Source organism: Hylobates moloch, unplaced genomic scaffold (genome assembly GCF_009828535.3).
Source record: "Hylobates moloch isolate HMO894 unplaced genomic scaffold, HMol_V3 SCAFFOLD_11, whole genome shotgun sequence".
Taxonomy (NCBI): Eukaryota; Metazoa; Chordata; class Mammalia; order Primates; family Hylobatidae; genus Hylobates; species Hylobates moloch.
The window spans coordinates 13,020,643-13,047,098 of NW_026652286.1; the positions used below are offsets into that span (position 1 = coordinate 13,020,643).

At 41.1% G+C, this 26,456-nt stretch overlaps 1 protein-coding gene across 5 annotated transcripts in view; it reads left to right on the forward strand.

The window, feature by feature from the left end:
* The window catches only part of APIP (APAF1 interacting protein), a 58,045-nt gene extending 31,974 nt beyond the window's left edge, over window positions 1-26,071 (forward strand). The window contains exons 6-9 of one of the 5 annotated variants that reach the window (XR_009215689.1): window positions 642-809; window positions 1,368-1,508; window positions 6,419-6,535; window positions 25,408-26,071. Coding sequence is in view for 2 of the 5 variants with exons in the window: in XM_058446803.1 (XP_058302786.1) it covers window positions 642-809; window positions 1,368-1,467 (268 nt within the window). In the remaining 3 variants the exon portion in view is untranslated. Of the gene's footprint in view, window positions 1-641; window positions 810-1,367; window positions 1,890-6,418; window positions 6,553-7,244; window positions 7,432-22,970; window positions 22,990-25,407 lie in introns of those variants that run through there. The other 4 variants (XR_009215690.1, XR_009215691.1, XM_058446803.1 and 1 more) reach the window with 4 other exon arrangements.
* The last annotated feature ends 385 nt before the right edge of the window (window positions 26,072-26,456 follow it).

Below are 26,456 nucleotides of genomic sequence, written 5' to 3' on the forward strand. Positions count from 1 at the left end.
TGTTTAAATATTACATTCTGATTTCATCACATGTATTTCCTCAGAAGAAAGTGGAAGTAAAAGAAGTTCTAATGCTACAGATTTGAGAATGTTCTGAAAGCGTCATACCTTTAATAGTTATCTCTAGAACGTTCTTGCTGTCCTAGTGCCACAAACCATGCTTGTGTTTATTGATTTGCCTATGTCAGATACTTTGGGATTCTGCAGAAATGAAATACAGTGATTTTGTATTAATTGGGAAATTCTTAATATATAATTCAATTTTTAATGTTTTCTGTGCTTCTGAATCTGAAACGTATCATTTGCCATCTCCTCGTATAAATATTATGATTGTCCCTGCTTCAAGGAAACATTTGTATGATCTTGATGATTTCTTTGTTAGGTTTTGGTATATTTTACAAATTTCTACCACTTAGGCTTAGGATTAGATAAAGCCTGCCACATTCCCAAGGTACCTTTTGATAGAGATGTTTATTTATACAAGGTACACAGAATAACACGCAACATCCTGTTCATAATTTGGAGTGGCTTTTCAGATACAAAGAGTGTGTCTAACTGGTTACTTGAAAAAATTACATATTGTATACATATCAACGCTTGATTTGTTTTAATGGAAAAAAATGGCTTGTTTTGTCTTACAGATATGATGATATGTTAGTGGTACCCATTATTGAGAATACACCTGAGGAGAAAGACCTCAAAGATAGAATGGCTCATGCAATGAATGAATACCCAGACTCCTGTGCAGTACTGGTCAGACGTCACGGAGTATATGTGTGGGGGGAAACGTGGGAGAAGGCCAAAACCATGTGAGTGTAAATCAAAGAACATGGGGAACAAGTTCCCACCCGCTAAATGTGGTATATGAAAGAAAACAAAGATGCGAATGTGAAATGTGAAAGAAAACAAAGTATGTCAGTTGGTTTAAATTTAAATTGTTTATCATTATTTCCAGATACTTCATTTTTATTATGTATCCATTCATGAGGAAGTATTGATTGGATGAGCTGTTGTTTGGCAAGGCTCTAGGAATGTTGATAGAAGAAGAAGACACAGATCCCGAGTTACAAAAGTTCTATTTCAGAAAGTGACATCTAGTTTAAAAAAAGTGTAAATTTATGTAGGCAGTATATTTTAAACTCTCTTTAATTTCCTGAGAGATATGTAATATTGTTGCATGACTTAATATGATTCCTTTCTGTGTTTTAAAAATGTTGAGGGCAAAATACAATTTTGGCCTAGAATTGAGAGAAAATATGTACTAGGAACAAAGCAGAGTTAACTGCAAGAGAGGAGAAATGCGGTTCTTTAGGACTGGAGAACTCTGTTTCAATAAACACTGGTTCTTTTTGCCTTTTCTTTTACAGGTGTGAGTGTTATGACTATTTATTTGATATTGCCGTATCAATGAAGAAAGTAGGACTTGATCCTTCACAGCTCCCAGTTGGAGAAAATGGAATCGTTTAAGCCAAAAGAAAGTCTAATTATATACGGAGATAAAGCTAAACGTAATTATTATTTAAATGAAAGCTATTTTTTTAAATGAATTGAAATTTTTCATGATGCTACTAATTTGCCACTAAATACTGCAAATGGTCATCCTGAATCTCTTCTGACATTGGATGTTATTTGCTTATATTCTTATAATTTTAAATGAGGGGACAGTGAAATGAAAATTTTATACTCCATGTTTCTGTTTATTTTTAAATCCTTAACAGCAAAATATTTGCCTTTAATTTCTTTTTTATATATACTCTCAGAGAATTCCTCTTAATTTTTAAAGATGCTGGTGATAATAAAATTCATTGGAAAATTTTCTCATTGTGGAATGAGCATTTTCTTGTTTTAATGTTGGTGTCAGAAAATCTATATGAAACATTAAGTCCAAATTTATCCCTCAGTGTTAATGTCAAAATAATTTTATAGATTTCCCCTATTAGCTTTAGTGTTTCCCTGTAGTCTACACTAGGACAGTCATTTTATATTGGGATCAGTTGTGAAATTCAGGTCAGGTGGTATCAACTCAAATTCCCTTAACCAAACAAATCTTGATCAAACCGATGATGTAATCAGAAAGTACTTTCTTTAAAATTGTTTTAAATTTTAGGTTTGGGGGCCCACATGAAGGTTTGTTACATAGACAAACACATGTCACAGGGGTTTGTTGTACGTATTATTACGTCACCCAAGTATTAAGTTCAGTATCCAATAGTTATCTTTTATGCTCTTCTTCCTCCTCCCACCCTCCCCCATCAAGTAGACCCCAGTGTCTGTTGTTTCCTTCTTTGTAGTCATAAGTTATTGCCATTTATTTAGCTCCCACTTAGAAGTGAGAACATGCAGTATTTGGTTTCCTGTTACTGTGTTAGTTTGCTAAGAATAATAGCCTCCAGCTCCATCCATGTTCCCACAAAAGACATAATCTTGTTCTTTTCTATGGCTGCATAGTATTCCATAGTGTATATGTACCATATTTTCTTTATCCATTCTGTCACTGATGGGCATTTAGGTTGATTCTGTATCTTTGCTCTTGTGAATAGTGCTGCAGTGAACATTTGTGTGCATGTGTCTTTATGGTAGAATGCTTTATATTCCTTTAGGTATATACCCAGTAATAGGATTGCTGGGTCAAATGGTTGTTCTGCTTTTAGCTCTTTGAGGAATTGCCATACTGCTTTCCACAATGTTTGAACTAATTTGCACTCCTACCAACACTATATAAGGGTTCCCTTTTCCCTGCAACCTTGCCTGTATCTGGGTTTGTTTGTTCTTTTTTTTTTTTTTTTTTTTTTTTTTGACAGAGTCTTGCTCTGTCACCCAGGCTGGAGTGCAGTAGCGCCATCTTGGCTCACTGCAACCTCCACCTCCTGGGTTCAAGCGATTCTCCTGCCTCAGCCTCCCCAGTAGCTGGGAGATCACAGGCATGGTACCATGCCAAGCTAATTTTTATATTTTAGCAGAGACAGGGTTTCGCCATGTTGGCCAGACTGGTCTCAAACTCCTGGCCTCAAATAATCTACTCGCCTCGGCCTCCCAAAGTGCTGTGATTACAGGCATGAGCCACTGCCCCCAGCCTGTTTTCTGGATTCTTGGCAGAGGTTCTTCCACTGGGGAAAAGTAGTTTTAGCCACCTCTGGTTAATTTCATTTTCCTCATTTTAAAATGCAGCTAATGAATAAGATAAAGTATGTGGAGGAACAAACCACAATGCTTAATCCAGTGTAGATATTCAATAAATATTAGTGTTTTTTAAAATCCCTTTTAATCCTCATAATAGTCTTTTGAGATAGATAGTATACCTATTTTCTTAGATGAGAAAATTGAGGCTCAGATAGGAATAATAAATATGTAGAATTTAAATAAGAGAAAATAGGTAAACTTCTTAACACAGTACCTGTCATATACTATGTGTGCACTCAAAATATAAACTTCCTTTCCTAAAAACCTCTCACCTAACTATCTTCAAAGTAATTGTCATGCAGGTAAACCATTTAAACTATGCAGCAGCAGCAGCACATCTCCAATTGTATATTTCTTTCCTGGGAGTGCAGAAAAGATTGCAAAACCTGCTTTAGAGGTAGGGGAACAGCTGGTGAAAGGCTGTATCCCCTAGTTAATATCCTTTTTTTTAAGAATATGATCCCTCCTGTGTGACTGCTAGAAGCTGAGGTCCAAAGATGAATACAAATGCAGGCTGGGAGCTAATCCTCAGTGCCTGCCACATAGCGGTTCAGTGAATGAGGGAGGGGGAAGCAGGCATTCTTCACATGCCCTTGTGATTGTTGTTCTCTCAGTTATTCCAGCTTCTTTAAATAAGAGGAAAATTTGGTTATGAATGCAGGATTAAACTGGTAAGAGATCTAGATCAAACACATTTTTTATTTCATTAAGTGCAGGACATGCCATTCACTCTCAGATTGAATAAGGGATTAACACATTTTAGTCCAGAGACTATCATTTGTTTCTCAAATGATTCTAGAGCCTTTTGGTCCCACCCAACTTTCTTGTGAGAGTTACTCAAAATAACATAATTCCCCAGAGAATTTCCCAAAATCAGAAAGGTAAAGTCATAATCTTAAGGAGTGTTTCATTTTATATCTCAATTTGTTCAGATACTTCCCTTTTGAGAAAATTTTGCCATGTCTCATCAGCAGTTCTAGTCAAGATGGTCAGATGTGGAACTAATAATGTTCCAACTAATAATGTTGACATCACTATTCAAGAGGCAATTTGAATTCTCCCACCAAGTTTCTTTAAAGCAGGACTACAAGGCCCAGCACAGTGGCTCATGCCTGTAATCCCAGCACTTTGGGAGGCTGAAGTAGGCAGATCACCTGAGGTCAGGAGTTTCGAGACCAGCCTGGCCAACATGGTGAAACCCCATCTCTACTAAAAATATTTTAAAAATTAGCCAGGCATGGTGGCAGGCACCTGTAGTCCCTTCTACTTCAGAGGCTGAGGCACAAGAATCACTTGAACCAGGGAGGTGGAGGGTGCAGTGAGCTGAGATCGCACCACTGCACTCCAGCTTGGGTGACAAAGTGAGACTCTGTCTCAAAATAATAATAATAATAATTTCACCACCACTGAGATGATCTTGTGACATGCTTTGTCCAACAAAATGAGGCAGAAGTGACATTATACAGTTCTGATCCTGGGTCTTGGGAAGCCTGGGGTTTCTGCTGTGTTGCAGAACCCTGCCCAGCCATCCTAAAAAAAAAAGGAATATTAGGATGTTATCAAAGAAGCAATTATTTCTCTATCACCCTCTACGATTTTTAGGACTGAAATTAAACTGATAAGCCTGCACATTTCTGCTCTTTCCACTTTGTTCTAGTAGTCTTTCACAGATATGAAGATCCCGATGACCCCTGTTTAGTGTAGCTTAAAAATGTGTTGATTCTGCTTTAAATTAAAACCTCTAAAGGCTTTGCATGTAAGTGACACTTTCCAAAGGCACTTTCAAAGCCATTTACAGGATTTCAGATATAATTCTGCCCTTTAAATCTCCTTGTTTTTAGCAATTATTGCAGTTAATTTAATTGTATGACATCTCTAGTGCTCTTATCACACAATAGAATGAATTAAGTCATTTTGATCAACATTCATCAATGTATCAGCTATCAATGTGTGCCATTTATAGAAACACTCTGAAAAAGACTTCCTTCCTCTATCTTCCTAAATTTCAGAACTTTATTCTGATTTTCTCCTACCTCTATTTATCCGGAAAGCAAAACTGAACTTCAACTTGCTGGCTCCCTTTGCAGCCAAGAATGACATTGTTTAAAAACCTTGCTATGTTGTGAAAGCGGCCACTTTGAAGGATATTACTTTGGCCCATAGTAACTTGGTAAAAATTGTTACCATTTAGCCATTTACCATTTACCATTGCTTGATTCTGACTCATCAAGCTTACCAGTAAATGTGATTTTTAAGTATAAGCTTTAACTATAAGCCTTAATCTTCAATAATTCAATGCCATTCACATATTGTTCAGGCATTTTTCCTATTTAAGAAACGAATCATCTGTAGTTCCAATATGAAATAAAAAAACTGTACAATAAGCCAAATCTATAATAATATATGTCTATTATCACTCATAATCCTTCTTAATGCTTTCACACCCTAGGACTGAGGTTTTCCTTTTAGTTTTTCTTTCCTTCAATTCCTTCTGTCCATTTATTCTTAATTTGAGAGATCTTATTTGTTGCCTTATAACCTTCTTCTTTGCCTTTTTCTTCTCTTCCTTTTTATTCTTTAAACATACATCTTTTGTTTCTTTCTTTCAATCTTCTGTCTTAAGCTTAGACTTTCTCACCTGACACCCATTTTCTCAGCATATGTTAGTGAAATGGGAGAGTTCCCTGATCCCTCATAGGACTTAACGACAGGGGTGTCGCTCATGTGCTCAGCCACTGCAGGCTCGAACTCCTTCGGGAGGGGGAGCACACGGATGGGCGGGGGCAAGAGCCGGGGCGGGGCGAGTGCTTTTGGGCTCCAGCCCCAGTAGCATTTAGGGGTGTGTTACAATTAATGCTCTTTTAACAGTTGCCATTCATGGATGGCTAAGTGTTAAACCAGCTCAGTAGAGAGTCAGGGTGACAGCCTTTTACACCCTGCCCTCTTGATACCTGGATCCTTGTCCGGTGTATTAGTCTGTTTTCACACTGCTGATAAAGACATACCCGAGACCAGGCAATTTACAAAAGAAAGAGGTTTACTGGACTCATAGTTCCACATAGCTGGGAAGGCTTCACAATCATGGCAGAAGGTGAAAAGCATATCTCACATGGCAGCAGGCAAGAGGAGAGAACTTGTGCAGGCAAACTCCCATTTTTAAAGCCATCTGATGTTGTGAGACTCTCATGAGAACAGCAGAGGAAAGACCCGCCCCCATGATTCAATTATCTCCCACCAGGTCCCTCCCACAACACGGAATTATGGGAGCTACAAGATGAGATTTGCGTGGGGACACAGAGCCAAACCATATCATCCAGCATCCAGGAAGAATCAGGTCACTCAGACTTGAAGGATGGTGAGTGCAGGGATTTTATTGGGTGATAGAGGTAGCTCTCAGTGGGATGGATGGGGAGCTGGAAAGAGGATGGAGTGGGAAGGTGATATTCCCCCAGAGTTTGGCTGCCCCACAGCCGATCTCTCTGACTGTCCCCAGCCAAACTCCTCTTGATGTTCAGACGCTGCTTCTCTTCTCTTCTCTGCCATGCCACTCTGCTGCTCTGTCGTTCTGCTACTCTTCTGTTCCTCTGCTCATGGATCTTGGGGTTTATGTGGGCACAGAATAGGGGCATGGCAGGCCAGAGTGGTCTTAGAAAAGGCAACATTTGGGCGTGAAAACAGGAATGCCTGTTCCCATTTAGGTCCATGGGTTTCCAGGCTTGAGGGTGGGGCCTTTGCCAGGGAACTGCCCTCTTCTGCCTAGTATTTCCTCTCCTCCTGACCATATCATTAGCATTTTTAATAATTTTACATTGACCTTGAGCAGAATCACAACTTTCATTTTCTGGTTGGCATTTTCTGAGGGTCTTGTAACTCCAAATTTCAGCAAATCTTCTTTCGTACTCAGTACTTGTTCAGTGCTCAAGTGTTGGTACGTATGTAGAGGTAAACTGCTGTTGGTGTCTACCCAGTTTCCCTCACTCATTGGAGCCACCTCCACTCACCCACATCCCGTGAGGCTCTGGGATGATGTCAGTCACAGTGTTCTGCCTGCCCTCTTGCTGCAGCCATAACCACGTGACCCGGACCTGGCCAGTCCTGGCCAGTCATGGCACACCATTTCCCTGCCTACAGAGGGGTTCAAAGTCTTAGGTTCCTAACTCAAGGAGAGGTGCCAGGACCCACCTCCACTACCAGATAAAGAAAGCCTGTCTCTGTTTGAAGAGAATGAAACCAACACACAAAGAAAAGTATAAAAAGCAGAGCCAAGATATAGAAATAGTTCGACTACAGCATTTTAGTACTTGGATTTAGCAGTACCTTTGGATTCACCTTCAGCCTTTTGAGTCAGAGGAGCTGAACAGATTTGCTTTTTTAAAAGTTATTTTGAGATGATTTATTCCATAATAGAGTCTTACACAATGTCTAATAGTATATCAAACCAAATGCTATGCAATTGTATGAAATAAAAGGCTAACTCTCATTAATCTTGATGAGACTCAAGTCTTTTATGTATATTACTTCATACAAAATTGGTAAATATTCCTTTGGAATAAAGGAATGATATTGGTACATTGGTATAATATGGAAATTGCATGGATTCTTACACAATTTTTCTCAGCACATTGTTTTAAAGCAATCAGGGCAAGATTTCTTATAATTAATGAGAAAGCTTTAAAGATATAGGAAAACATTTTGGAAAAAAAGCTGAAAATCTAGAGAAGTTTATTCTTTATTGGGAAAAAAAGCCTGATTTAGTAGCTTTAGGGACCTTCAGTAATTTTCATTCTGTTAAGCTATCTGGAGCAGGCATGGATAAAGACACTAAGAAGATATTTCTAGTTATATAAAACAATGGATTAGGAAGGCTACAGACTGGATGCGATTTTAAAATTTGATGAAAATTGAGTTTTTTAAAAGCAAATGCCTTCAATACTTACATCTTAAAGGAGGAAGCACAAGTCCAGGAAATTACAAGGAAGCAAATGATTAACAACCATGAATACTGGAAGAAAGCTAACTATGGTAACATTTTTATTAGTATTCTGGTTACATAGTTCATAAGTTTTTAGCGTCTTCCTCAACCTTGTCTACTCCATTTGCCTTACTATTTTGGGTACAGCATAGATTTTTCGGGAACACATATATGGTGTTAGAGCAGCAGTCCCCAGTCTTTTCGTCACCAGGGACCAGTTTTGTAGAAGACAATTTTTCCACAGATGGGGGCAGGGGGAGTGGTTTCAGTATGAAACTGTTCCACCTTAGATCATCAAGCATTAGATTCGCATAATGAGTGCATAACCTAGATCCCTCACATGTGTAGTTCACAATAGGGTTCCCACTCCTATGAGAATCTAATGCCACCAGTGATCTGGCATGAGGCAGAGCTCAGGGAGTAATGCTCGCTTGCCTGCTGCTCACCTCCTGCTGTGTGGCCCAGTTCCCAACAGGCCACAGACCAGTACAGGTCCACGGCCTGGAGGTTGGGAACCCCTGTGTTAAAGCATTTGTATTACATTTATATACACCCATACTCGTTCTGAAAAGGATTGAGAATCTCTGAAGATACAGAGAGGAAAATCAAACTGTTTTTTCATTCTCTCACTCAACAACACAGAAAACTTCTGTGACCTCTGGTTACCAAGATGGATGCCGGGGATTTTTCCCCACCAGCAACCAATTCTGCAGCAGACACCATCTGCTGGGTGTCCTCCAATCCAATTTCAACAATATCTAACTGGAAACGGCATCAGATTCCACAGGTTGAAGGTTGAGTCCCAGAAGGCTGCCCTCCCCTTCCGATGCCTGTTGCAAGCCCCAGGTTATGACCTGTGCTTCTGACTCACCTGCTATAAATTGGGATATCCACCATTCCCTCCTTGGGTGTAATTAGCTTGCTGCAGTGGCTCACAGAACTCAGGGAAACACATTTACCAGTTTATATTATAAAGGATATTACAAAGAGCACAGATGAAGACGTGCATAGGGCAAGGCACAGGGGAAGCACGTGCAGAGCTTCCATATCCTCTCCAGGCATGCCATCCTCTAGAAGCCTATACTTGTTCAGGTATCTGGAAGTTTATCCAGACTCTGTCCTTTTGGGCTTTTATGGGTGCTTCATTATGTAGGCATGATTGATTAAATCGCTGGCCATTGGTAATCAACTCAACCTTCAGCCCCTTTTTCCCTCCCTGGAGGTTAGGAAGTGGGGCTGAAAGTTTCAACCCTCTAATACTGCCTTGGTCTTTCTGGTGACCAGCCCCCATCCTGAAGTTACCTGGAGACTGCCAGCCATCAGTCAATCATTAGCATACAAAAAGACACATCACTTTGAAAAGTCCAAGGATTTTTAGGAGTTGTATGCCAGGAAACCTGAGACAAAGATAAAATATATATTTCACAACATAGGATAAGATAATATTAAAATTTACATAATAAGATGTGGGAGGAAAGGGAAAGAAAGGAAGAAATAGAAATACAGATATTAAAGTTGAAGGGTGAGATTAAAGCCAAAACAAAATTAAAGCCACGTGTTGATAGATAAACTATTCAGATTTTGTGCCAAATAAAGTGGCAATTCCTTAACAAACCAGTTTATTACTATTACTATTTATCTCATGCTGAACAGTGTCATTGTCTGGGGTAAATATCCGAGATTCATTGTCTCATGGTCATGGAAAACTAGGACACGGACACACAAAGAGTGAGGTTCAGAGCGGAAGTGTAGTAGGTGAAAGAAAGAGAAGTGGGTTGTCACTTCTGTGGTGAAGTGCAGGAGGTTTTATAGATGACCTATATTGAGTAGGCGGTGTTTGATTTACATGGGGCATGGAAGATTGGTCAGACCAGGTGTGCCATTTGCATAGCGCATGAAAATCTGGCTGCCCCCCACCTCCACTCTAATATTTTACTATGCAGATAGATTCTCTACCTGGCCAGCGCTATGTTGCCTGTTCCTTTACTGCAAATGTGGCCACAAAGAAAAGGGAAGATGGAGCCTCCATGCTGAACATGCCTGGCCCCAGGTAGCCCTTTTCTATTGGCAGAACTGCTGGCATTCACCGTGCAAGTTTCCAGCTTGCTTATCAATGTCTGCAGTTCAATTTTTCAGGCTTATTTTTGTTAGAAATTATTTGGGAGCTCCTTTTTGTTAAAAGGGGAATCTTGCTGAGGAGTCTTGTGCCCTCATTATCTGCCTAAATAATTTCTTTCTAGCTCCTGTATCAATGCTAACAGGTTGTCTATTTGGGGTTAGATTTAAAAATAAGAGCACAAATTTGGTAGGAGAATTTAAATATTTTTACTCCTTTGGTTAACAAGAGATATAGTAGAGAAATTATTTAGATCTGTGAAAACTCTAAAGTTATTTCCACTTTTTTATTGATTTTTCAGCTTAAATTCATGTGTGTAATAAACATGTACATTTAACACGATTTTAAAAATTCAAAATGTACATATTCAAAATCTAAAATACATCCTTACAGTAATTTTTCCTCCCACCCTGTTCTGGTCACCCACTTCCTCTCTTTGGAGGCAACCACAGTATCAATTTCTTGCACATCCCTCCACAGATGGTCTATGCAAATATAAAAATATATCTACACATGTCTGCGTTGGACACAAGGATTCACCACCCAGATCCCTTTTCATGGGAGGACTTGTTGCTTCAACTCTTAGGAGTGCTGTCAGCCCCATTCAGAGATCTCAGCTGCAGATTTGCTTACCCAAGGCCATGCCCTTCCCAGGGAAGCCCCATCCAGTGACTGAGGGAGCAGGAGTACGAGGACTCAGCCATTTCAGCCTGATGCTGGACATGTCTGATGTGCCAAATTTAGTTCCAGAGCTCTCCCTGGGGCAGCTGAGGCTCTCAGGCCTGTATCGCAGCTTGACTGCTCCTCAATTCGATCCTGCTTCTGCTTCCTCCCTTTCACAGGCAGGGCCACCAACAGCCCCAGTTTTCCTAGGACTGAGGGGATTTCCAGGATGCTGGATTTTCAGCGCTAAAACTAAGGCTGTTTCAGGAAAATTGGGACAAATGAGTCATCCCATCCACATGCGTTGATACCAAGGACATCACCTAATAGTGACATCCTGCATACTAAACTTTCTCTCAGAGGCTGCTTCCTGGGGAACCTCAGCCTGTGACAGTCAGTAGCAAGAGTGGTCTAAGAAAGTAGGTGATAAGCTAGCTTTGGAGCTGAGTATCTTACCACCAAGTTGACATTGAGGACCCCATCTAGAGGTGGGTGGGGTAGATAGCCCCTGGCATAAGGTGATGGTCCAACTATTGAAACTTTCACCAATGGTGAAGTGGGATAGCACACTAAGGAAGGGAAAACACCAGTACACACCATATGTCAGGCATTTGAAAATTATGGAGGAAATAGTCACAACAATGACAGTGGGAGTGGATGATTACTGTGATTGTTGCTTTGTTAAAGATAACGAAAGGCTGAGACTGATTAATGGGCAATTAAAAGTGAAGAGTGGAAGCCAGAGGGCTTCCTTGATAGCCAAGAGACTCTTCTGCAGTAGGAAAGCAGAGAAAGCTGAAGAACAGGCTCAGGTTTTAATCATCAGAATACCTGAGATTCAGAATGTTATACTCCCAACTAAGGCAGGTCTACCATGACAAGGCCAAGGACCTTGTTGGGAAAAAATAGGACTCTGACACAAGGGATGGGGAAACTAGCATTGATGGCTCTGAAAATCTTTAATGCTCAGATTCTTGCACTTCCCAGACCTGCAAAAGTGAATTCCCTCCCTGTCAAGAGCAGCACTCCTTCCTTGCCTCTCCAGCTCAGGGCAACATATAATGTCCCCAGCATCTGTTTTCACTTCCCCTTCTGGCTACTAGGTGCATAACCAGGGTTAAGTCACAGAATAACCCAACCAGGGTTAAGTCACAGAATAACCCAACCAGGGTTGCGCTAGGTCTGACAAGAAAGGAAAGAGTCCCCAAAGAAGCTGCAATGCCTAACTAGCAGGTACCAGCAGGCGCCACGGGAGGTCCATGGAAATGAACCCCAAGAGTGTTCAATCAGGAAAGCTGGGACATAAGGCTGGTTATGAAAGGGTTTATTTATTTTCCTAAAATACAAGATTTAACACTTTGGCTGGGATCCCAGCGGATGGGCCCAACCTGCTACATAGATGGCTCCTAGAAGTGTGGCAAAAGCAAGGACCCATGCTGAGTGAAACTAAGATATAAGAATTTCCATAGCACATGGTGGAAGAATAGATTAAAAGATGTAGAGAAGTGGGCAGGCTGGAGTGGATGTACAGTGTAAGGCCAGATAGCACACTAGATTATTACAGTTCATGGGAAGGCCTGGACATGCTATTTATCAAGGCTACAGAAAGCACTGGTGAAAGGGATCCCAGCATTACTAACTATCCCAGGGTGAAGTAGGAGAGATCGTTACAGCATTCAGCTTACAGGTACCAATGGTGATAAGACCCCAAAACAATAGAAATCAATAGACACCTGTCAGCAGCTTTTCACCGTCAAAAACCAGGTGATACAATTATTTAATAATGAGTGGTAAGATCAAAATCACAGCCAAGGGGGCCTCATCTGCAGAATTATATAGATGATTAAAACAACACAGCTTCAGGTTGGGCACGGTGGCTCACACCTGTAATCCCAGCACTTTGGAAGGCTGAAGCGGGTGGATCACTTGAGGTCAAGAGTTCGAGACCAGCCTGGCAAACATGGTAAAACCCCTGTCTCTACTAAAAATACAAAAATTAGCCAAGCGTGGTGGTGCATGCCTGTAGTTCCAGCTACTCAGGAGGCTGAGGCAGAAGAATTGCTTGAACCTAGGAGGCAGTGGTTGCAGTGAGCAAAGATAGTGCCACTACACTCCAGCCTGGGTGACAGAGTGAGATTCTGTCTCAAAAAAAAAGAAAAAGAAAAAAGAAAAACAAAAAACCCAGCATCCACAGGAGCAAAACAAAGAGACAGTCAACAAAGGCACCCCAAAATAATATTCAGAGGCCTGGCACTCAACTTGTACCTTGAGAAGAAATCAAGACTAGATGATCAGGAGGCTGAATGCAGTCACCCCAGTAAAAACACAATCTCTTTTCCAGTTTCATGACCTCAATTGTTATCTGGACCCAGAACCCACTGATGAAAAAAGAGGATAGTCTCCAGATAAAATGACTTTGCAACACCATGGCAACGCAAGAGATATTGATTCAGTCCTCTCCCCAAGGGGCCTATGGATAACTCTACACTGGGGGCAGAGGGAATACCCCAAGCATGTGATTACTGTTGGACATAGAATATGAGGTGATATTGATAGCTGGAGACCTGAAATGCCATCTTGATCCTCCCTATTACAAGATAATCATATGGGACCAGTTTACAAGTGGACTATTGACTGAGGTCTAGCTCACAGTGGGCCTACTTACTGATCATTTCCAAATATATAATTGGAATAGACATAGTTGATAGATGGTGCAGCTCCCACATTGAATCCTTGGCCTGTTGGGTAAAAGCAGCCTATCATAGCAGAGAAGGCCAAGTAGCAGCCTTTGAAATTTCCATCTACTCCCACCTTGCCTCCAGCCAAGATACTAAATACAAAACAAATTCATATCCTGGGAGAGATGACAGAAATTAATGCTACCCTTAAGCATCTAAAGGAGGCCAGAGTAGAGATCTTCATTTTATCTCCACTTAATTCACCAGTCTGGACCCCTCCAGAAATTAGATGGATCTCCTGGAGAATGAGAGTAGACTATACAAACACAGCTGTAGCTGCTGTGCCAGGTGTGGCACCTGTGCTAGAGCAGGTGAACATGGCTTTGGGTACACAGCATGAAGCCAGCCATTTCTATCAGAAAAAAAGATCAGAAGCCAGCTGTAGTGGCTCACACTTACAGTCCCCACTGCTCAGGAGGCTGAGGCAGGAGTATCACATGAGCCCAGGAGTTAGAAGCCACAGTGAGCTATGATTGTACCACTGAACTCCAGCCTGGGCTATAGAGCTAGATCCTGTCTCTTAAAAAAGAAAAGACCAGAAACAGTTTAGTTTCATGTGAAATAGACAACAGAGCTATAGTTTTCTCCAGGGCTGTGTTAGTTCTCACTCTTGTAATACAGTCTGAAGAAATTTGGGCTTTCTGAGTATCTCACCGGACCTCATGTTGATCCACTACATTGATGACATGGTGCTAAATGGCTGAATGATCAAGAAACAGCTAGCATCTGCTCCAGTGGTGGGAGATAAGCCCTAGGAAGATTCAGAAGCTCAATATCAGCGAAATTTTTTAAAGATCCAATGATGATGGGCATGCTAGCATATCCCACCCGAAGTGAAAGATAAATATTACATCTTGTACTCCCCATTAGGAAGAAGGAAGCACAATTCCTTGTAGACCTCTTTAGGTTCTGAAGTCAGCACATTTCACACTTGGGAATGTGGCTCCAGTCCATGTGCTGGGTGTCTTGAAAGTTACCATCATTGAGGGAACCCAGAGCAGAAAAGGGCTCTGTAGTAACTCATGAACATTTGAGCCACTGACCCGGAAGACCGTATTGTTTGAGTACCTGTAGTGGGAAAAGATGTCATGTTAGTTTATGGTGAGTCCCAGTGGGACAATCGTTATGCAGATCCCAGATTTCTGGAGCAAAGCCATGCCATCTGCAAGGAAGAATTATTTGCCTTTTGAAAAACTCTAGTGTGCTACTGGGCCCTAATAAATATGGAACTTGCCTCTGAGATACCAAGGGTGATGGTTAATTTTATATGCCAACTTGGCCAGGCAACAATGTCCAGATATTTGGGCAAACATCAGTCTAGATGTTGCTTTGAAGCTATTTTTTAGATATGATGGACACTTAAATCGGTAGACTTTGAGTAAAGCAGATTACCCCCCATAATATGGGTGGGCCTCGTCCAATCAGTTGAAAACTCTAAGGGAAAAGTTGGAGGTCCCCTGAGGAGAAAGAAATTCTGCATTCGTACTGCCTTTGGATGTAAGATTGCACAAGATTGCAACATCAGCTTTTCCGTGTGTTCCCGAGAGCCTGCCGGCCTGCTCTGTAAATTCTGATGGTGCCTGCTCACACAGTCACATGAGCCAATTCCTTACAATAAATCTCTCTATTTCCCCACTCTGTGTGTGTGTGTGTGTTCATCCGTGGGTCTATTTCTCTGGAGAACCCTAACTAATGCACCAGTTGACGCTGCATCCAGAACACGCATCATCATGAACTGGGTTTTGTCAAAGCCAGTGGTCTCCAATCTCCACCATGGCCCAGTTTCATGGAAGCCAGTTTTCCCACAGATGGGGTGAGAGGGATGGTTTCAGGATGACATAAGTGTATTACATTTATTGTGCACTTTATTTCTATTATTATTCCATTACAATATGTAATAAAATAATAATACAACTCACATAATGTAGAATTGGCGGGAGCCCTGAGCTACTAAATGCAACTAGATGGTCCCATCTGCGGGTGATGGGAGACAGTGACAGATCATCAGGCATTAGATTCTCATAAGGAACTAGCACCCTAGATCCCTCGCATGCACAGTTCACAATAGGGTTCACACTCCTATGAGAACCTAATGCCACTGCTGATCTGACAGGAGGTGGAGCTCAGGAGGTAATGCAAGTGATAGGGAGCAGCTATAAATACAGATAAAGCTTTGCTTGCTTGCTCCTCCTGCTGTGCTGTACAGTTCCTAACAGGCCATGGACCAGTACCAGCCTATGGCCTAGTGGTGGGAGGCCCCTGGTCCACCCCAACAAGTCATAGTTTAGACAGGCCCAGCCACAATTAATCATGAATGGAAGTGGTACACCTGGGGTCAAGCCTTAGCTGGGCCAGAGGTCATGAGCAAGTTGCAATAGCAAGTCATCCAGGCTTTCACGTCAATCATTGTTATTGCACCAGTGCCCCACCCTTCGCTCCCTATGGTCACTTGGGGGATTCCTTACAACCAGCTGACACAGGAGTAAAAAACCTGGGCTTGATTTCTAGATGGGCCCACTCAGTATGTAGTGCAAGCCAAAAATGGTCAGCAGCTGCTCTACACATCCCCTCAGGGGTGGCCTTGAAAGATAGTGAAGAGGGAAAAATTCTTCCAATGGAAAGAGTTTCAAGAGATGAATGTGGTCACCCACTTTGTATGGATGAAAGAAATGGCCCAAAGTTATAGATTCATTGGCAGTGGCAAATGGCCTGGCTGGCTGATCATGGGCCTAGAAGAAGAAAGACTGGGAAATTGGAATCAAATTGTCTTAGGGTAGAAAGTGTGAGAATAGATATGATAGCAAGCGTGAAGTACGAAGATCTTTGATCACATGTTAATGGCCTCCAGGGAGCACATAGTACAGAAATAGTATGAAGCAATTAGGTGGGCAGGGTAACTCAGCAGGTAGAGGTCATCCAGCCTCTAAGGCTGTCTCTGATCATCCTTCACACAATAAGTCGTTTGATTATTTCAGACTAAGCAAATGCTCAGTGAACAACACCCCTAGTAATTAAGGACAGCCACCAACTTTGGCATTCACAACCAAGTTTCATGGAAATATCGGAGGACTCAAAGCAGGAGGAGGCAGCCAGGAGACAGATATGGAGGCCCTGCTAGGATTGTGACTCTTCACAACTATGTGCTCATTCTTCCGTGCCTACACTTCACCTGGAATTAACTCCTCCCTGGGCACCTAACACTAGCGTGCATTGACCCAAATGAATGTGGTGGTATTGTCACCCCCAAATGAGCTACTAGTTGCTTCAGATCCAGCCATCTTTTATCCATGTCTACTTCGCAAGGACTCCAACCAGAGGCTGCACTGGTACCCTCTCAAAGAAGCTCAAACCCATATCATTGGAAGGAGTCAGGCTGCCATTTTCCTCTGTAGAAGGTCTACATCCCAGCTTGGTAATAAAGCCACCTCCATTGGGAAAACATGAGAGAGTCCAGCTGGTGTGGTAGCCCCAGCAAATTGTTGAAATCCTCAATGGCTTCACCAAATTTTTACTACCATTTCACAGCAATAGCAAGATACTAAGGAGGAAAGATCTAGTAGTTACCTAGGAATATGTATCTGGACTTCAGGAGAGTATCTGAGAATTATCAACAGATCTGTCATTCACGCATCCATTGATTTGACCATTTATTAAACATCTACTATGTATCAGGCACTCTGCAAGATGCTAGGAATTTGCCAGTGAATAAGATAGATCGGGTCTCCATTGTCCTGAAATTCAGTCTGGTGGGATGTGAAAGTGTAAATTGAAGCCCTGTGTACAGGTCATCTTTCCAAAGGTGTGAAGAAACACTAAGCTTTAGGGCACATTCTGGAGTGCAAGAGAGAGAAGGGGAACTAAAGGAAATGGAGAAAGAGGAAGTATGTGGAAAACCAGAGGAGCATAACGTTTAGTTTAACTTGTGAGAGTTTCAAAAAGAAGAGAGAATGTAAAATATCATCTGCTGCTAAAAACCAAGAATAAGACTGATGGGAAAAAAGTGCAGTATAGTAGTGTTAAGTACATGGACTCTAGTTTCAGAAAAACCTAACTTTGAGTCCTACCTCCACCATTTATTGGTGATGTGACCTTGGTCAAATCTCCTTTAGTGGGGACAAAAATGCCTCCTTTAAGGGTTGTTTAAATAAAATAATATATGCAAAGTGTCAGGTATACTGCTTAATAAACACTAGTTTGTTTTTTAAATTTCGTTTTCTGCTTCACTTTTGAATTTGGCAAAAAGGAGAATTGGTGTACTCTAGGAAATTTGCCCAAAGTTCTTAAACTTTAAAATCCAACACGCGCTTTCTCATATAACCTTCCAGTGTCTGTGTATCAACCTTTCAGTGTTTATTAATCTCCGACTAACAATCTTCCACTATGTGTCCCTCTGATAAGATGTAGAAAAGGCACAATCAAAGGGGACTTTAGTTATAACAAATTAGGGCTACAATTTGGTGTTCAGATGCCTCTACCTATTAACTTAGAGAATGTGGTCCGTCACACAGTTGGAAATTTAAACCAAGTATATATCCTGGTTCTCACAATTCAGAATGTGGGGTTGAGCTGGACTCTGTCTCTCCCACACTGTAGCAGTCAGATAAATCAAGCATCAGATTTAACCCAACTCAGAAGTCCAATTGGGAATCTGTCTCTCCCATAGTCAGTGTAACATTCAAATAAATCAAGCATTAGATTCAACCCAAGTCAGAAGTCTGCAAAATATTTCCTCTTGCCTTTAGTTGGACTTTGAAGACAAGGACAGTAGCAACCTTAGAAAGTTCCAACCAACCTAGATCCAACAGCATAGATTGCCCAGCCTGGGGAGGACAACTGAAAAATGGAAGCCAGATGTTAGAGGGTTAAGGAGAAGACCTTGAGGAGCCACATAGACCACTCCTTGATGAAGTTTGGAAATGAAAAGACAGACACGGGAAATTCTGTCTATGCCACCATCAATTTCAACTGAAGCCTAGATCAAATATTTCAAGTAAGTCCTGTTTGATGAGCTGGTTTCTCAAGCAAGCATTCTGTCTCAGCTGTACCCCAAGGCCTGGCTTTCTCATGTTCCATAAGCAGAGAGGATCATAAATCCTGCTGAGATGTCAGCAGGGAAGACTCCACTTTCTAGCATGCCCAGCCTGCAGATAATGATCTTGACTAGAAAAGTGTAAGGTGGTTAAGAGCAGTTAAGGCACCAGGTCACACTGTACTTATTCTGGCTGGGAAAAGATCACTCTCTCTGTGCCTGGGCATAGCATAGGCAAACAAAGAAATCACTAGAAGTCTCATTCTCTCCAAGAACATCAGGTATGATATCAGCTCCCACTCTGGAATGCAGGTAGGGCAGCATCTAGGTTAGTCTGTGTGGGTTTGGCCTTCCTAGATCATTGACAGTCTATGGATTAGTCTTATGGTCAGATAATTTTCTTCAAAAAGGGACCAGTCAGTGACAAGGGGTGAAGGCTCTGGTTTGGCTCAAAAATTTAAGGACCTCCCCACAGCCCAGATCTGTTATAGAGCACCTTCTACTATACCCCAGTTGGTTCCAACTCTGACCCAATATACACAAACTTCTCTGACCCTCATGAACTGGGGGAGACCAGAGTTCCCATTTCTCTCACTTCCAACTCCTGCCTCTGTTTGCTGAAGTGGCTCTACCAGCTGATGTCCACGTAGCTGGACTTTCCTTTGGCCCATTGTGTGTTCATATGCACCAGCCAGGGGGATTATGGGGACTTCCAGAATGCTCTTCCCAATAGTCGGAAAACATGATGACCAAATGTTTATGAGGATATCTTGCTGATGGATTTTGAAGTCCCTGAAAGCTTAAGATCCAAATTTTAAGTTATCATACTTATTAGTCTCATTGACATACAAAGAAATTTCAAGGGGAGCCCTGCCTCCTGAGTTCATTGGCACCTGGTGTAGGTCACTGGCTGGCCTGTGACAGGTAAGCCTCTCCAAGTGACATGATTGGGTTTTCTCACAGATTTCCATTATTGGATTTAAATTTAAACAAAATATTCTGGGCCAGGCATGATGGTGTGTGTCTGTAGTCCTAGCTACTTTGAAGGCTAAGGCAGGAGGATCACTGAAACCCAGGAGTTCAAGGTCACAGTGAGCTATGATTGTACCATTGCACTCCAACTTGGGTGACAGAGCAAGACTCTGTCTATAAACAAACAAACAAATAAATAAATAAACAAAAATGTCTGACATAAGGTTCACCAAATGGGGTGGGTAGAAATAAATCAGACCATTTGACTTTTGTTCATTCATTCAGCACATACTTGCTGAGTACCTACCTTATGCTGGACACTGTGCTAAGTGCTCCAAGTGCAGCATAAGCAAACCAGTCAGGTTCCTGCCCTCATGGATCTAGAAGAAGTTAGTAAAATAACCTTAGAAGTAAGTGGAAAAGTAGAAGTGCTACAAGAGAGAACTATGAGGTGCTATGAGAATGTGCTATCAAGAAGTTGGACCTGGTCTTGGTGGTATAAGTAGTGGAGTTAAGGAAGAGATATCTTAAAGTTTAATGGCCAAGAACACAGAAGACATTGGCAATACCTTATATTTGGCAGCCTTGCAAAAGTCTTAGCTATGGTCAGCCTCCTCTGTTCTTCTTGCATTGCTTTATGTTTCCCTGTGGATGGAAAGGGGAAAGTAGAAAGTATCCATATAGGTTTAGGGGGCAGGGTTTGGTTAAATAAGTAATCCAATAAGAGAACATGATTTGCTAATTTACTAAATTCAAGGACAACTATGTTAACTGACACTTTTTTTTTTTGAATTTTTTATTTTTTTTATTTTTATTTTTGAGATGGAGTCTTGCTCTGTCGCCCAGGCTGGAGTGCAGTGGCGCCATCTCGGCTCACCGCAAGCTCCGCCTCCTGAGTTCATGCCATTCTCCTGCCTCAGCCTCCCGAGTAGCTGAGACTACAGGCGCCCACCACCATGCACCCGACTAATTTTTTGTATTTTTAGTGGAGACGGGGTTTCACCGTGTTAGCCAGGATGGTCTCAATCTCCTGAGCTCGTGATCCACCCTCCTCAGCCTCCCAAAGTGCTGGGATTACAGGCGTGAACCACCGCACCTGGCGTTAACTGCCACTTTCTAAATGAAAAACTCTCAGGTAGAAGTATCTGAAATTTACTATATTTAACTTTTTGACTCATAAAAGCAGCAATTTCATCTGGTTCGGGCTAACCATATGGAGACTTCTGATAAAAAAAAACCTTAAAGTGCTGATGCTGAAGAACAAGACTGACCTTAAACCATAGAACAAGGACCCATGCCAAAACAGGCTTTTTTCCTTTATCTTTTTTTTTTCTTTAATACAGGGGTCAGTAAAACTCTGTGGAAACAAAAAGATGTAGCAGAAAGACCACTAGATGGGTGTCAGGAAACTTTGACTCTAACCCCAGCAAGGCCACTCGCATTTTCTCTGTGATTTTGTGTAAGTTGCTTTCTGTCTCTGAGGCAATAGTTCCTCATCTGTGAAACTATAGGACTTGACCTATGATATTTAAGGCTCCATTCTTTCAAGACTCTTCTTGCTCCCTGCTACTGTAAGACAGTAAGACTTAGAGTAACACAGCTCTATAATCCCCAGCTTAGAATACAGCCATTTCTCATTTCCGATCCCTCGCCATATGGACAGGTGCAGCCAAATGACAATATGGCCCTTATCTGCCTGTCAATCACATGTGCTAGTCTCCATATGGACCAAGATGGAGATAGGATTCACCTTGTTGATCAGATGATTTGTGAGCTAGTGCTTTATCCAGAGTATGTATTACATGTTGAAATTGTAAACATTCAGTAGGAAATCATTTTGAGGACATTACCCAAAGCATCAGAAGAAGAATTGATCTAACTACTGGCTAAAGCAAATCCAAATAATTACTACTCATTTTGGTTTTTGCCCTTCTTGAACATAGAGATGGTATTGCTCAGCCCTTAGAAACTGAATCCAAACAGCTGGGAAGAGAATGCTTTCTGAAGTCCAGCTGGGCTGCCAGCACAGATCATCTCCATTCTGCTGACCAGCAGGACCACGTGCCAGCAGCCAAACCTTTAAGTCTCTCAGCATAAGAGCAAGTGGTAACGCCAGGGGTTTTAAGCCTGCGAAGAGTGATTACCTGAAACTGAGGTCATGATTCAGGGGTTTGACTGTCAAACACTGCTGACAAAGACACACTCTTTTCCCTGACAGTACAGAATCATATTACTGCACACACAAGTGTCTCACACCTGGGAAGGATGAAATTACACTGAGCTTAATCCTCTGAAACCAGCCCAACATGAAGTCACTTAAACATTTATGATAGGAGTTGTCTCCTGGCAAAGAAAATACTGCAAGGCAACTGGGCAGTTTTTACTAGTGAGAAGGGCCTAGACTTGTCAGTTGAAATAATCTTTGACCCTTGATTCCCTTTATTAATTATTCCTTGAGAGGTCTAAACATAGTCTCTCTTAAGTGGGCACTCTGGTCTTTTGCACTCATCCTTATTAACTGAGGAAATCAGTCCTTCAACGAGCTTACATAAGCATATTAAACCAAAGCAGACGGATACCAGATACTTCACTAAAAATAGGTACATAATTCATTCCTTTCAGCAAAAGCTTTGCTCCAATTAGGGTCAGCGAAGATTACTTACATCTTGGAATGTGTCAGGGGACACATACTCAGGGTTGTAAGCAAACTGAGCCCAGACAGGAGTCTCACAACATTTATCTCTGAGTTTAATTAAACAAAAAGGCAGCATTGGGAAAGCCATGTAAACACAAGTCTTCCAAGGAGCTCCACTGCACATCTTTCCCTAGAACCATGTTCTCTTCCACCTGCCCGTCCTGCAGGGAGGCTGCTGCCTTGGCTCCACACCAGCAGGTGGGAAGAAGCAGTAACCTCCTGAGCCATCTTTGACCTGTAGCTCCAGCATATCGTGGTCAAGTTCTTCAGTCTCCTCCCTCTTCCCAGAATCCTAGTTTGGAGCATTATGGAAAGTTAAATCTATGAAACATATATCAACTGACCTTCCTGCCAAATGCAGAACAATGCAAGGGGGTTGGGTCACCAACATTTAAAAACTTATAAGTAAGAAGTAGATGTGCACCATCCCTCTTCTTAACTGCAATGTTTCCTTTCCTAGAGGCAACCAGTGTACCAATTTCCTACACTTCTTCCAGAAATCTTTAATGCACTTTCAAGCCTATATGTATATATTTCCTTAAATGCACACTCACAAATGGTAACAAACCTAACCCATCATTCTGTACTCTACTTTTTTAAATCAGGTGTTGAAGATTCTGCCACATTGATACATATCAGACAGACTTGCTCTTTAAAGACACCAAAGTGACTGGGCACGATGGCTTACATATGTAATCCCAGCACTTTGGGAGGCTGAGGCAGGAGGATTGCTTGAAGCCAGGGGTTCGAGACCAGCTGGAGTGACAAAGTGAGACCCCTCCTCCTTCTCTTTAAAAAAAGACAGCAAAGAATTTTATGATATGGATGCACTGTAAGAGACCTAATCAATTCTTTAATTTTATTAGTTTAGGTTTGTTCCTCAATGTTTTGCTATTACAAATGATGTTACAACATACATATCCTTGTAAGTATATCATATCCGTGTGTGAATTTACCTGCAGAATAAATTCCTAGGAGTATAACTGTCAGGTTGAAAAATACGTACATGTGTAATTTTGGTAGATACTGCCCAATTACCCTCATAGAGGTTGTGCCAGGTCGCCATCCTACCAGCAATACGAGTGGCTGTTTCCCCAAACCCTGGCCAGGCCAGGGTGTTACTGAATTTTCAGTCTTTGCCGAACCAACAGTGGCAATAATATCTTATTCTTGTTTTCATTTGCATTTCTCTTATTGTAAGTAGGCAAAGCACCTCTACTAATGTTTAAATGCCTTTTTTAAAAAAAAAATTCTGTTTCGGTGCTTGTCTCTTGATTTGTTGGTCTTTTTTTTTTTAATCTTGTAATGATTTGTATTCACACTTAGTACATTAAGAAAAATGGGCTGTGCTGTGCAGTACAAATATTTTATTCTAGTTTGTTGGTTGACTTGTGACTTTGTGGCATTTTCTTCCATTCATATTAAAATCCTTTTTCTGCAGAGTTAAACTGATCAATATTTTCTTTCATTGAAGGGGTAGAAGTGGAGGGGAGGCAATCAACATTTAACAGACCCAAATCAAAACTGACCAAAAGCCAAACTCCTTACAATGATCAACAAGATTAGATTTTCCTTGGCTTCCTTTCATGTCCCACCTCTATCAATCCCCTCTAAGCAAAGTAAGTTCCAGCCATATACGCCATTTGCATTTCTCAAAACAAATATTGGCACATGTTTGTTTTATCTATATAGACTATAGCATAGGCTCTTCCTTCTACTTGGAATGCCTTTCCTTAATCTTGTACTCCGAATGTACCTGTTGGACAAATTTCTATTCATACAAAGCAATTGAAATACCACTTCCTTAGTGGAGACTTCCCTGCCTATTTCATCTGAACTGTGCCTAATTAGTTATGAAAGATTTTCTGAACCCCACTAGTACTGATCATATGGTTTAGTTCATAACCTACAAGCCAGCAGTATGGGCACTGGGACCAGGCTGGTTGGGTTCAAATTTTGCCTCTGCTACTTACTTGTTGTGTAAAGGACCCTGAGCAAATTATTCAACTTCTCTGTGCCTCAATTGTCCTCATGTGCAAAATGGGGATAATGGTAATGCCTCATAGGACTGCTTTGAGAAATAAATTCATAAGAGTGTTAAAGAGCATCTGCATTGAGAATAGTGCTGACACACAGAAACTGCTTATTAAATAAATAAAAACTTGTTGAGCCCAGAAGCAGTCTGAGCAACAGACAGTCAACAGCAAGGAGGCAATTGCACAGCAATTTATCTGCTTTTCTGCCTACCTTCTTTTCGAGATTGTGAATGTCTTGAAAGAATAGGCCAAGTATTTTGCTTTACTCAATTTTATATTCTAAGCACCGAACACATGGTAGTTTCATTGAATGAATGAATAAATAAATAAATAAATGATTTTCCATCCAAGTATCTCACTTTAGTTGAAATACAGCATAAATACATATAATAGATTCAAGAAAGGCCTCAAAATAAAAATGTAGGAATGTAAGTTGTCCATAACGCAAGCAAATGTGAAGTCTTTCTACATTTGGTTGCTAAAGAAATAGACAAGGAGCCCAGTGGATTAGAATAAAGAAAGGGAATTTCCTTTAAAAGTTTAAAGCAGAGAAAGAACATGAACTGTATAGACAATTACAGAGAGTATCCCAGGGAAGAGAAATGACCCTTACCCAGAGCACTTGGGGGTCCCTAAGTCCTAGGCAGCTCCTCCGATATCTTATGAAACATATTCAAATGTACACACATCCAATATAATTTGGGGGCAAAAAAATGTAGTTTTTTTCTAATTTGGTTTTCAAATTATTTTTGTATTAGTAATTCCTTTGATTCACAGTTGGTTATGATTTCTTAGCAATCACTGGGTACTGTAAGACATTTCAAGTGAGAAAAACTAATCCACAAATGCTTGCAACTATAATGAGATGTTTATGAATACTTAATTTAATAATTGATGAAATTGGCCTATGTCATAATTTGCAGCTATGTCACTACACATTTAAAATTTTTGTTATCACATTGTTCAGTGGAATCAAAATATTTCTTTCTTTATTTTTCTCCTCCAGGTCTCAAGTATTTTAACCATCTCTTGAAATGTTCTTGGGCCTCAGCCTAGGCACTATGCCTGTAGAACCTAATGGATAAAGCAACCCTGCTTGTTTAAAAGCCTAGAGGCAAGTGCAATCAAGTTTAATGCCGAATATGGCAAACTTATTTTCCCTGTTGAAGCCAAGTATCTGTGTGGAGGATTAGCTGGATGCATGCTTCCAAAAGAAACCAGCTGTTCTTGTAAGTAAAGGCCTGCTAAAAGAAGAAACCAACCTATTTAGGTTGGAGAAGATGGGACACAGATTGCCTTTTCCCATCACCTGCCAGGAACACCATGCGCTTATTTCATCTCAATGCAAGATACAAGATCTGGGATCCAAAACACTATTTTCTATCACAAAGCCAGTTCTCACACCTTTTTCAGATCAAATGTTCCAGCCTCTTTAGAAAAGCTTACAAAATAGTCTTTCTTTCACTCCCCACGAGTCTTCATTGTGACACATGTTGCATATCATAACCCTTGGTACTGGATGAAAGCTCCCAATCTGAATGAAGAACAGGTAAAGGTAAACAAAAAACTGAGGCTAAAAGAATCACTTAACCTGAACCAGATGGTAGGAAAAGCATGCTAGAATGGAATATCCAACCGGCTATGGACATTGTTTTTGGCAGACAAATGAATGGCCCCGTTATAAAGGCATCAGGGTTGGTGTATTGTCCAACTCTAGGGGGCAACAGTGAATTGTATTCTGTGGTTATGGTGCTCCCTGGAGTTCTGTAAACACATAGGTCTGAGAGTGATCATCACATGCCTATCATATCCAGGGAAATAAGGAGCAAAATGGCCTAGAAGAAGAGAAAGAACATTCTACCAAGTCACATGTAACCTACCAACAGTCCACAACTGCAATTGATTTCATGCCCAACTCTTGCTACACCTAAGATTTGCATAACTTAGTACTGGGGAGGTTTTGGGGGAAACCAGAATTCTACCTCTGAAGCCAAGTCAAATCTTCAGTGACTGGAGACTGGGAAAGCTGCCTTTTTCAAATTTAGTTTCTCTTTC